The 14,212-nt window shown below is 34.2% G+C and overlaps 1 protein-coding gene across 2 annotated transcripts; it reads left to right on the top strand.

Moving 5' to 3' along the window:
• The first annotated feature begins 2,411 nt into the window (after positions 1-2,411).
• Positions 2,412-12,920, top strand: rnf183 (ring finger protein 183). 2 transcript variants are annotated; one of them, XM_087283320.1, is made up of 3 exons: positions 2,433-2,534; positions 6,906-10,214; positions 12,354-12,920. In XM_087283320.1, exons 2-3 carry the CDS (start codon positions 9,606-9,608, stop codon positions 12,444-12,446), a joined length of 702 nt encoding a protein of 233 aa, XP_087139446.1. In that variant the 5' UTR covers positions 2,433-2,534; positions 6,906-9,605; the 3' UTR covers positions 12,447-12,920.
• The last annotated feature ends 1,292 nt before the right edge of the window (positions 12,921-14,212 follow it).

Below are 14,212 nucleotides of genomic sequence, written 5' to 3'. Positions count from 1 at the left end.
CTTAATCATTAGATTCTCTAACCTTTTAAAAAGTTACTCGTTCCTGTTTACTACATGCTAATATTTATTTGTTAGATACTAGCTCTTATTTATTACATACTAGTACGTATTCATTAGGTACTAAATTAAATAGATGCTACTAGTATATATTCAAAACAGACTAGTGCACATTTATTAGAAATGATTACATATTTAAAAGGTTTCTAGTTAGATTTTAGTTGGTAACATTTTTATTTGACCTCTACTACTCTGAATTCTACAAATTCATAAGATAAAAAAGCAGATCCGACTAGTGATTTAAGAATTGCTACTTGTATAATGACTATACATGGATAGCACTTTATTGTACAGTCCTGCGTGTAGTTTTCTTAGTCATAGTACTTAGTTATGTCATAAACTGGTTAGTAACTATAGGTATTATTGCTAATAAACCTACACCTGAACCCTACCCATGCAGTTACCTTATATAACTCTGTACTTTCTTTCATATGTACACTGTAAATACATGTTAAAGGGATAGGTTAATAACAACAAAATTATATATGTTCACTGTTCACTCACCCTCAAGTAGTTCCAAAACTAAAAGTTGCCAAAAAAGTTTCTTTGTTGAACACAAAAGGAGATATTGCTGAAAACCGGTAACCATTGACATCAATAGTAAAAAACAAATGAATAGTTATAAAACTGAATAGTGGATTTCTCAGTGACAAATTCACACTGTGATCCCGTCAGGAAAACTAAATTAGATGTGAAACCTGTAACTTCACAGAATTTGACCAAATTTTGGAATAAAAAAAAAAAAGTCTGTGGACACTAATAGTTTATCTTAGGGCGGACTCACACTATGTACAGTTGCCTTGAACCGGGCCAAAGCACGCTTGTGCACATTCGGGCCTGAGCACGCTTAAGTCATTGATGATGCGCTGTTCAGTAAGTGCTTCCGCTCAGCACAGTGGACATTGCTTTAGTTATATCGTTTTAGTCGTTTGGGATGCGGTGACACGCAGTGAAATTTTTCGCCGAACAGATCAGCCACTTTTGACGCACATAAACAATCATAAAGTCCTCGTGCTGCAGGAATTAGGAGGTTTGCTGAAGGTGCAGCTGTCGTGCAGTGAGGGGTTTGCATGTTATGACAGTTTGCGTTGATTGAACAGTAAGAATGATTAATAAATCCATATGAAACAGTCCCTTAAAAGTCACGTCTCGTCTTCAGTTTTGGCTCAGGCACGCTTTACACTACGAGCTTACCGCGCCAAAGCCAAAGTGAACCGCGCTCTGGTTTAAAAATAACTTATTTTAGAGCAGTAACCGTCTAACTGTGATATTTTTATCCAAGGTTATCATATCGTCAGAATCTTATACCAGCGCATGCCTACTAATGGTTACCCGAGTTCAATTCCCAGCTCGGGGTCATTTGCCGAAACTTACCCTCTCTCTGCTCCCAATAATTTCCTGTCTGTAACCTCCACTGTCCTATATAAATTAAAGGTGAAAAACCCTTTAAAAATTATCATAAAAAAATAAGTACATTGTGGAAAGAAATTTATTTTAGTGCACTTTTTGTCACCTGGAATATTGCATTGCAAAAATACCATATAAATATAGTCTGCACATTCTGAGCAAATGAATAGAGTGGATATGTTTACTACACACAGAGTCAAACATGCATGATGCTTATGGTATTTTTAGTGTTTGTCGTCTCACTATATGATGATATAAACACTTTACACGGTCAAACTGTGGGTTAAAATAAAAGCTCAGTTAGACTATTAAAAAGTGTAATATTGTACAGCATTTATAAAAATATAAACAGAATTTGAAGAAAAAATGTAAAACTTACTTTGAATGGTACCTGAAAATATTTTGATTTGTATTATTATTATTGTTATCATCATATGTTTTTTGATATTCTCTTAATTGTTTTGTTAAATTAAATACATTTCCCGATTTCGAGAATTCAACATGCTTTTTGTTCACTAAACTAATCTGTAGTGCAATATTAAAAGTGGAAAAAATATATCTTTAAAAATGAAAAAAACAATGTACAACACGTTTTTAGGTTTGGATTATGACTAGTTTTTCGACTTGCCCTGGTAAGTATTCACCTACAAATCACATTGACCATTATGCATCATCATTATTATTATTATTAATATTTGCATGAACAATATCCTGATTTATTTTTTACAGCAATAATTAAACCGGATCTCATTCAAGGTCAGCAGAGATGATGGAAAAAATAAAGCATAAGTACATTAGTCACTGGATTCCTCGCATTCAGACTGTTGTAAATGGCAGCAAGACAAGTTTAGCAGGTACGACAGGCGGGAGGAAGGCGGAGAGGAAAAACACACACAGAAGAGGTGGAGACACATGGCTTATGTTAACTAACTGATGATGAAAACCCTAGCGAATGGATTGAGGAAGTCAGAATGAAGAGCAGGTTGAACACATTTCACATCTTTATTGGATGAACAGCGGGAAAAATGAGCGACCCCAAAACATCAGGGCTCAACTGATCTTCAGCTCAGGTAGTTTGCATGGTTTTTTTACTCTTATTTCATTTGTACAATTACTTTTACTTGTTAAGGATGTGCACTTTTGTAATGCGTCTTCAGCATGCAAATGTTGGGAGTTAAGTAGTCATTAGTATACAAATGTTAAGGGGTGTTCATATTAATAATATGTGTATATATTGAACATGTTTTTTAAGAGAAAGAATTTATCTATTAGTGGTTTTGCATGGTGGGGTCAGTAGCTCAAAACACACAGATTTTTTATTAAATTTTTTGTTTTTTGTAAATTCTGCCATCCAGAACAATAATTCTGAATTTTTTTGTGCTTATTTTTATGATATAATTTGTGCTTTGTTTTTTTTTTTGTAGATTTATTTTTTATTGCTTATTATTGATTTTATATTTAATATTTTTAGATTTAATATTTATTTATATATATAATTTATTTATTTATATCTATTTATTTTTTATACTTATGTTTAGATTATTTTTATATTTGAGATTTTTTTATATTTATGATTTTTTCCTAATTTCATTTTTGTACATTTATTTTTATTGCATATTATTGATTATATTTATATATATATATATATATATATATATATATATATATATATATATATATATATATATATATATACATATTCTAGATTTATCCTTTATTTCTCATTATTTATTTTATCATATATAAAAAATATTATTTATAAATAATTTTTAAAAAATTATTTATATTTATTTCATGTTTTTTTTCTCCTAATTTTATTCATTTTAATTAATTTTATTGCTCGTTATTGATTTTATATTTATCATTTATACATATTTTTTCAATTATTTTTCATTTATATTTATTTATTGTAATTTTATTTTTTCTATATTTATTTTTATTGCTCATTATTGATTTTATATTTATTATTTATATCTATATTTTTATCTTTTTCATTTATAGTTATTTATTTAGTTTTTCTAAAAAATTGTATTGCTCTATTAATTTAAAAATGTATCATTATCATCAATATAAATATAATCTTTTTTCATTTATATATATTTATTAAATTTTTTTATTCAATTTTTTTATTCATTATCGATTTTATATTTATCATTTATATGTATTTTCGATTTTCTTCATTCACATTTATTTAAATGTTTGTAAAAAATGTTTTTGTTCATTAATTTTACATTTTATCATTTATATTTTTTTTTAAAAAAAAATTTCATTCATATTTGTTATTTTTATTTTCTAATGAATCTTTGTAGATTTATTTTAAATTGCTCATTCTTAATATTATATTTTATCATTTATCTTTATTTCTTTTATTGTCTAATTTAAGAAGGCCGCATGAATGTTGTGTTAAATGAATAAGACAATCTCAGTTTATGTCAATCTATTTTAAATGTCTATGCAATAATCAGCCTGATAAACAAAGCTAGAGAAAAAAATTCCTGCAAAGTTATATAAAAATCAAAATTGTGACGTTGTTCCTCACATGTGTAACTCGCATAAATAGGGTGTGTTATTGTGGCAGGTCTCAACTGACTAGATCTGGTTTGTGTCAAACCCCTGGGTGTGTGTGTGTGTGTGTGTGTGTGTGTGTGTGTGTGTGTGTGTGTGTGTGTGTGTGTGTGTGTGTGTGTGTGTGTGTGTGTGTGTGTGTGTGTGTGTGTGTGTGTGTGTGTGTGTGTGTGTGTGTGTGTGTTCGTTTAACTTTGTGAAGTCATTTACAGCAAATTATACTAACAAACAAATGCGTTCTGACAAGAACCGGTTCTGCTTATATTTAATCCACCTAAAAAAAGAAATGTTTTGATTAAAGCAGATCGTGTTGCAGAAACACAGAAGTACAAAAAGTAATTGACTATTTTGATTTCTAACTTGACCTGGAATTTTGTACATGTTTATATCACTCATTGTGTATAATAATAATTCATTTTGAGGTCATGTTTTGTTTTTAGGAAATTCCATCTTGCCGTGACTCAGTTAAAGCTTAACTATAAGCATACAGAATGAAACTGGCACCTCACTGTAAACCTTGATATTCTGGTTTACGTGCCTGCACAGTCAGACAAAGTTTGTTTTAATTTCAAAACAATCCATTTAAATGTTAGTTAGCACTTAAAAGACTTCACAATCGAATGCAATGTTGCGTTTATTCACCAACGGGTGATCATAAACTACTTCAGTTCCTTGTAATGTTCACGCTCTTTGAACAGCAACAAAATAATAACCACTGTATGGAAGTTTCAGGAAGTTTCAAATGTTAATAGCAGTCACGTTTAACATTGCTGAATACTATTGTTGGATGATTGTATGTGCAGAAGATGTGCAGAGGGCTTGCGTGTTCATTCAGTGTTATCAATCGCATAATTATGCAAATAAGAACAGTAGCGTGCGCTTTACTAATGCACGACATTACCTGAGCATCAAAAAAAATGTAACCAACATGAACACTTGCTATGAAATAGTAGGCAATGGAAGAACTAGTAAGGGTTTATTGAGCTTTTAGGCATTGTATTTTAACAATCTTGAAGAAAAGGTTTGCTTTTTGTTGAGTATCACACTTCAAGTGGGTTGAAAACGCAATTCTGAAGTTTTGTGGAGGGAACTACTTTTTTTTTTATGTTTAATCAACTTCAATTTATAAAAACCATTATGTTACCTTAATCGGTTTGTGTTGGGTTGAAGATTTTTACAGTGTATGTAATACATCAAGCTTTTATGCCATAAAAAACACCTTTTTTGAGGGTGCCATCCATTACATCTTAGCCCACCCTTAAGGCATCTCATACCACCAAACCTGTCTCCAACTTTACCCTTATCCCATTTCAATTGCACCAAAGGTATTGTCCAACACAATATAAACACAATAAGCACATTACACTTATTTTTGGATGTAAGTTTCTAGTAGGAAAGTGGGACCCAAACGTAAACTACCAATTGAATGGCAGAGTGCATGTAGTAGGTTGTGTAAAGTTTTAATCGTGTGTGGAATTCAGAGCCTCAAATATGATAGAGTAGGAATGGCCCGGCATGGGTTAATGATTTCAAATGTGAAAGATAATGTTTGGGGCTAACTCAGAGCCATTTGAGGCATATAATAGAATAAAATGGAAAAACAAGCTATAACCACTACTGCATAACCAACTAAACTGGTGTTCTCGTTCCACTTGACTGCTAAGGGTACAATTTAGTTTGCGGTCTCCACCCTTGAGTTACATATTTGTACACTTTAGTGACCTGAGCTCATTCTTATGCAAATAAAAAGCTCCTAAAGTCATGCAGAACTTTAAGTCTCTGTTGGGTTACCAATACAGCCTTATTAATGGCTTTGATGGTTCTCTGAGGAAGCCTTAAACACCCTATTACATGTATTATTCTTACACTCTTGAAGTCAGTGTGAAATAAAAATTTACAATGTTTATTTTGCTTGCGCACCTCGGTGAACAAATAATCCCTGCATGTTAATCCACTAAAAAAAATGTTTGTTTTGGTAATCTTCAATCAAAGTCTGAGCGTTTACTTTTGCATTTGAAGTGATGGTCATTCTCTGTTGACATCAGTTTGACGATTTCAGCCACAATATTCTTAATCACGGCCTTCTTGCTAATGATTCAAAAAAATACTTTGCCCCCAACTCAATATTCGCTTTCCGTTGGAAGCACATCAACATACAGGAGTAAATTCTGCATCAACCTCCGGTTCACACAGACTTTATAGGTTCCAAAATATATATTTATCGATACTATAGAAGACGTGCTTATCGGTTCTTTAGAAATCTTTGGAGTGACCTGTTCTTTAAATCAGTGGTTCCCAGTTCTAGTCTTTTAAACTGCCCGTCCTGCTCATTTTGTACGTCTTCCTTACTTAACACACCTGATTCAGATCATCGGCTCATTAACAGAAAGCTCATTAACATAAACTGATCCGTTTATTAAATAAGAGAGACATACAGAATGTACAGGGCAAGGAGTCAGAGGACCGAAATTTGGAACCACTAATTTAAAGAACCACTTGTTTCTTAGTCTGAACAACAGTTTTGGATTCTCTTTGGTATCTCATTGTCTTTGATTATTGATTAATATTAACATTGCCTTAAATTATGAGTGTCAGGGCCAGTGTCCTGGAGAATTTAACCCCAACCCTTGTCAAACACACCTGAACCAGCCAATCAAGCTCTTACTAGATATACTAGAAACTTCCTGGCAGGTGTGTTGAAGCAAGTTAGAGCTAAACTCAGCAGGACACTGACCCCACTTAGGACTGAGTTTGGAGACCCCTGCCTTAAATGGTTCATATGCATTACCCACTTTTGGAACCTTTTTTTTACACTATATATTACACTATCAGTTGTACTTCTAATTGATTTTGTATTGCTCCATCTTCCTTCACAGGCATCTCTGCACAGCACTTCCACTTTACTGTTAATCAGCTTCTACACCTCTATAATGGGCGACAGGAGGGAGAAACCACAGAGCAGCAGAAAAGGGTCTAACGCCAAGCCGAAGCTTGAAAGCAAAGGCAGCTTAAACCTGGGATCTTCAGAGCAGCGACAGAGGGCTGACAAGCCTGTCAGGAGAAGCCGGAGCAATGACACGGAGAACCGGCGACGTGAAGGCAGCCGAGGCAGAGAACGGGACCGGAGAGATGAAGGAAGACCACAGCGGGGGCGCAGCGAGGAGGGGCGGAGGCGAGGCCACAACCATGAGCCTGGAAACAGAGCCTGGGACAAAGAGCGTCCCAAAGATGAACTGCAAGACACAGAGTGCATCGTATGCTTCTGCAACTTCGACAACGTCTTCAAAACCCCAAAGTTACTGTCTTGTGGACACACGTTCTGTCTGGAATGTCTGGCTCGGATAAATGTAAACTCTCCGGAGATCAAAACTCTGACTTGTCCGATTTGCAGAGAGGTGACAGAAATCCGACATGGCCGAGACCTGCCACATTTGTTAAATAATGAAGCCATTTTTCGGCAACTTCCAAGTGAAATGCAAAGGGCGCTTTCTGTGCGCTTCAAGCGCAGCAAGGGCAAACTCGTCCTCAAGAATCCTCCAACAAACAACTCCATTAAGACCACTTTAAATCTGCCGGTGTTAAAGAAGAAAGAGGAGCAAGCTGGAAATAATGCTATTGGAGCTATAGAGGAAGGTCTCGGCCAGGCGACTATGATCAACGTGGGAAGGCCTCCAAACAGGATGAGGGGTCGCATGAGGAGGGTAATGTACTCCAGTCAGTGCTATTACGCCGTAGTGGCAGTCATTATCTCCATCACTGTGGCTCTAATGATGGTGGGTATCTTCACCTTTGTGGTGATGCCTAACTTGCAAAGACCAATTACCAAGCCATTACAGAACCAAACTGGAAGCAGTGCGGTTCAAGCTGACTCTTCGCCTTGAGGGATGAGGAAACTCAAAACGCTTGGGTAGGATGACTTGCATAGCAAAACAAGATTCTTGGAAGCTTTTGCATTGTATCCAGCACTGCCCTTTTTGTTTGCTTTTGTCTGAGATGCTTCAGGCGGGCTCGATAGGAATTAACTGGAAAAACTTGAACGTGATGCACACTGTTGTTTGTTGAGCACAGATATATGCAGACAGTTGTTTTAAGAGCAAGAGGGAACAATGCAATGATGACATCTACTCTGACCTACAATGAATTGTATTGTAAAAGTATGAATCAATGGGTATTGTTTTGTTAAGGCTGGAAAATGCTGTACTTTATTCTTATAAACGAACTATATTTTTCATGTACCTGAATGTGCTACTCCACTATGTTTTGCGGTATTAAGATCGAAGGATAAAAATGTGACGCCTCATGAATGCAAAAAAATATGCTTCTAATACTGTATGTAACAACGCAAATGTAAGCTCATAAATGTTCTTTCTCATGTTGGAAAAACATTTAATAGATGCGTATAAGTCTTTGAATTGTGTTGCACATGATGTATTTTCATAGTTTTTTATTCAAATGCACAAACAGAGAAATGTCACAATGAAAAGGGGAAACTAATAAGCATTGTGGTGCATTTTCTGTTTAATTGACTTTGAAGTATAATGCACACAAAAATAAATGTTCTTCCGTGGCTAAAAGGAAAATGATACAACCAGTAAACATCTTGCCTTGTGTCTTTATATAGAGCGATGCATAGCTTGCTTGTGTCACCTTCTAAATCCTTAAATGAAGCTTAAACATACTAAGATCTCATGTGTATCAGTTGTTTACTATCATAAATAAGGGTTAAAACTTGTATAAGTGATATAATTTCATGAACGAAACAAAAAGCCCTGTTGCAGACACAAAACGATGTAATTTAAATGCAAGTAACCTACCTTATAGTTTGAATAACAAACTGAAAGGGGATGAAAATAATTCCAATACATTTTTAGTAAAGAAAGTCTGCTGAAGTTCAAACTGAGAGCCAGAATGAGAAAGAAATGGGTTTTAGGTGAATTTGAATATGATGTGTTTGTTGTTAACAGGCTGGTCCGAGTATTTCAGAAACTACTGATCTACAGTATAAGTTGGATAGGTACAGGCTAGTATTACTGCAGCATTTGTTCAAGAGAGTGTTGCAGTGTGCTTTAGCATTCATAACATGTTGTAAATATAACTACTATAGGCTTATAGTTCACGTTATGGTTCAAAACAGTAGCCTATAGTATTTACTAGCGCTCGAGCTCTTTATTCTCGGGATTTTTGAACAGAAAATAGGCTAAATCGTAAGTATTTATCGTTATATATGAAGACCGTGTTTTATAAATGCCTGACAGATTTGATGAGCTGGTTAACCTGAAAAGTACTTCACAAAAAGTATTGCACATAGTAATGACAGCTTAGGATGCTTTTAAAAATAACTATCTTTCACACCGTGTACACGAGGGGGGCATGTGAGGTGCACGTTATTCCCCACAGCAGGACACTCGAATAACCAACCCCTCGACCTGACGCAAGTTTGTAGCAAGACTCTCCACATGATCAAATTCAGCGCTTCAAAGTCAAAATCGCACGCTGGGGTTTATTCGCCTCTTTAAGCGATACAAACGATTTTATTTGGAGTTGCCGGTGTTTGGAGTCTCGACCGCACATCTGCAATGGCTTCGACGCCCTCCGCTTCAGCCCTGTCAGCTGTTCTCCGCTGTCAGCGCAATCTCCTCACCCGAAAACAGCCGAACAAGAAGCGGCCTCCGGCGGCGGGGTACGGGCTCGGGATTATGGCATACGGAGATTCGCTCAAGGCTTATTTTCGGGGACTCATATTTAACGGGACGCGAGTGGAAATTCCAGGAGTTTTGTCCGCGACGGCGCGACTTTCTCAAACGTCCCGTTGGGGGAAAACTTCGCTGGGAAATAAGAAAGGGGTCAAAAACACCCCGAAGACTGACAGCAAAATGTTAACTGCCAAAGTATCAACGACGAAACATATGTCGGACTATAGTTCTGCCTTTAAATCTCAATCTTACGTTTTACCTCTTCGCCTGGATGGCGTGTTACGAAAACAAAACTTAGATAACAAAACTTATATTACTTGTCGTATTTGTGTAGTTTGCGCTCACAGTATGAGTTTACTAAACCACAATAATATAAACTCGTTGTTTTCACATGGATTGTTGTGTTTTTTGAGGGATACACTGTTATATTTCTCTACTGCTGTGGCAGACAGCGTGCGGACGCAACTGAACCTGAACCAGCTTCATCCGGATGTAAGTTGTCACTAATGTGGGTTAACAAGTTAAAGAGGTCACAGGAATGTAATTCTAGAATACAGAATAGATGACACCTCCACGTTAAAGGGTCTCCGGCTATTTCTGTTAAACTCAAAGTTAACTTTATAGTGTTACGAATACATAAATAGATTACCTGCAAGATCTAGTGGCAAATAGGTGAATTGCACAACTGACCTCAATAAGTTATAATAATAATGTCAATTGATTTATACCGTGCATTGACCTAATAATATATTATGTGAGGGGATTCAATTCAAAATAAACAATAGCATGGTTTTCTTATATAAAATTACTCCCCACGTGAAAAAATAGGCTTCTACAGTAATACCACACAGTGTTTTTGATTCATATGGTAAATTACTTGCATTATATTTTGTGATATACTGATTTGGTATTACAACAACTATATAACAAATACAAATAATATGTAATATATTCATTCATTCATTTTCTTTTCAACTTAGTCCATTTATTAATCTGGGGTCGCCACAGCGGAATGAACCACCAACTTATCCAGGATATGTTTCATGCAGCGGATGACTTTTCCTTTTCACCCGGAAGCAATTATATATAATTTAACTATATATATTGTGCAACAATACACCACAGTTTACTCCAGTAAACAGTTTTATCAGTTCACTAGTGATCACTACAGTGTGCTGTAGCATTCATTAACAAGGTGTTGTAAATACAATACAGTAGGCTGTAAAAAACTTTACTATCTTATAAAAACACTATATTTCTTATGTGTTTTTTCATGTAGTTTACATTTGAATTATGCTGTATTTTATTTACTATAGTATATTCCGTCAGTTCACACATACCAGTGATAGGTAAAGTTACTTTTAAAAATTGTATATTTCAATTGTAGTCACTTTAAAAAAGTAACTAAACATGCTTATTTACTTTTTAAGGAAAGTGTTGTGAAAATGTGTATTGTATTTTTAAAGAGTAAGATAGACTTCAAGTTCAGTTTATTTATATAGCACGTTTCCAACTGAGAAAACACAAACAAGCATGGGTATAAAACAGCAATGGACACAATGTAAAAGAGAGCATGAAAGATGTAAAATAGATTATACAAAACAGTTTGGTTTCAGTGCCTAAAACAAGAAAGTAATAGACCCTTTAAATAATTCCGCCTATTAAAAGATGGTACCACAGTTAACCACACTAAACAGGATTTAAAACAAGAGCTAGAGTCCTTTAATTAGACTTAAAAATGTACAGCGACAAAGCCATTTTTAATCCCAAAGGTGAGGACCGGCTATGGCAAATGCATGTTCACCTCTACTTTTGAGGTGGGCCTTTGGGACTTTTAATAGAAACTGATCAGTAGAACAAAAGTGTGTGGATGAAGTGTAGGCCACAATCAGTTGGGATAAATAATGGGGCCCAGGCCATGTAAGGCTTTATGCACAAAGAGAAGGATTTTAAATTTGATTCTTTGTCTCACCGGTAGCCAATGGAGAGACATCAAAATAGGAGTGACGTGCATGTTTCTGGCTTTTTGTTAAAAATCTAGCTGCTGCGTTTTTTACTGACTGTTGCACTAACTGTAAGATTAAGATAGACTTGTTATTTATTACATTAAACTTTACTATGGAGTCAATCTAGGGCCATATATACTGATAAAATAAAAGATTGTTTTGCAAACAAAAAATAAAGTATTGAGCAAAAAATAAATAAATGCAAATCTCCAAAAATCACAAAGCAAACATTAATTTTTTAAAATTAAAATATATGTAAGGGAAAATTAAGTTTTGAGAAGTAAAAATAAAATTTGCTAACAAAAAAGGACTGCAAATAAAAATCAAGCAATGCAAAAAAAAAGAGAAAATTTTTGCAATTAAAAAAAAAAAAAAAAAATATATATATATATATATATATATATATATATATATATATATATATATATATTAGCAACACATTTTTATAGCATTGCCTTCGTTTTATAGCATTGCCTAAATTTTGTGTGCAAAACTTATTTTTATTTTGCAAGTATATACGGCTCTAGATTGACTCTATACTTTACCCAACGCTGAATACTGCTGTTTGCAAACATCTTTATTAATGATGATGACATTCTAATACTCCTATTTTATTGTTTTGCAGTGTGATGATGAGTCAAGCGGATGCATCAGATGTACCTCTGAACATCTTGAGGATGAGCCTGAGACAGTCAAAGTAGCCAAACCTGAGGAATGAATGTTCTGATAAAGACTTTCTGGATGACATGCAGTTCCGTCATATGCACTAACATTGATGACAAAGACAAGACACCCATTTTGGAGTCTGCATCAAATTACATTTAAAATTAATAGTGTACATTAAATGCAAGTGCCTCCTTTAATGTAGGTTTTAAGTATAGACTTTCAATATGTAGTCAAATGAGTCTTGTTCAAATGATGCCTGACAAGATTTTATTTTTTTTGTAGTGTACACTATTGGTACACTTAATGACATTGTATTTATACACTTTATGATTGATTTGGCAACATTTCGCAGCTAAATGTTCTCTTATAGGGGAAAGGAAGTTTACCAAAGTTGGCTGTTTTTATGTTTAGACAAACCGATAAGAAGTTAAGTGCAGTTAAGTGGAAAGGAAATCAATGCTGCAGTGCATGTGTGACTTTTGGTCTGTAAATAAACAGACCACTTGTGTCTGGCCAAATCACAGAAGTGCTGATATTCATTAAATAGCACTCTTGCTAATTAACAAAAACTGAATCAAAAGGGATTTTTAAAGGATGATTTGAGTTTACAGTAATGTAACAACTTTTAGTGTCTGATATTTTAATTGATTGAATGATTTTGCAATCATGTTTAATATTTCAACTATTCACTGAGCTATTTTTCGTGTGCGATTTAATTAAATAACAGTGGAAGTAAGTGCAGGTAAACTACAGAAAACATTTAGTCTCATAATATGAGATCATAAAAATATACAATTATAAAATATTGCATAGCATGTCCTTTTAAATTTCATATATTAGCATTAAAAAAGTTGGGTTAAAAATAAGCCAACATGAAGCGCAATGGTGGATTGTTTTAACACAGACCTGCTGTTAGTTTATTTCAATTCAATCCATTAAGTGAGTTACAAAAATAACTCGTTTGTTGTTTTTTTTGGCCAAAACATTGCCCTAACTATCCATTATTATTACTTATGGCTATCAAAAGCAGAAATGGAAAATTGCTTGATTGTCATTTTTTTAAGACTACACAATATAAAAATGATTAGGCTATTTTTTGGTTGTCAATATGTGCGTGTGTGTATGTGCATAAAAAAGTCTTGCATATCAGAAACCAACATTAAAAAAATTGTTAGTGTAAAAATAACCCAACAGGTAGCACATTGGTGGGTTGTTTTAACACAGACCTGCTGTTAGTTTATTTGAATTCAATCCATTAAGTGGGTTACAAAAATAACTCATTGTTGGGTTATTTTATCAAAATATTGCCCTAATCATAATCCATTATTATTATTTATGGCTATATTAAATCACCCTAAATGTTTGTTTATTTCTCTATTGAAAGCAGAAATGGAACATTGCTTGATTGTCATTTTTTAAGACTACACAATATAAATATCAATTGGCTATTGTTTGATTGTCAATAAGAATGTACGTGTGTGTATGTGGGTAAAAAAGTCTTCATATCAGAAACCAGCATTAAAAAATAGTTAGTGTAAAAATTCACCCAACAGGTAGCCCAATGGTGGGTTGTTTTAGCACAGACCTGCTGTTTTAAACCAATCCATCAAGTTTTGCCCATTAGGTTTTTTGCAATAAATTGGGTTACAAAAATAACTAATTTGTTGGAGAATCTTGCCTAAATGTTGCCCTGACCATAAACCATTATATTATTAGCTGTCAAATTATCATAATTAATGGTATTTTATGCCAACAAAGATTTTTTAACCCAACTTTAACTGCCCCGCCAAGAAAAAATATTTTGGGTTGACACACTCA

Source organism: Danio rerio, chromosome 15, assembly GCF_052040795.2.
Source record: "Danio rerio strain M-AB ecotype USA chromosome 15, GRCz13ab, whole genome shotgun sequence".
Lineage (NCBI taxonomy): Eukaryota > Metazoa > Chordata > Actinopteri > Cypriniformes > Danionidae > Danio > Danio rerio.
The sequence above is the reverse complement of the archived record's forward strand: the minus strand, read 5'-3'. Positions and strand labels throughout refer to the sequence as shown.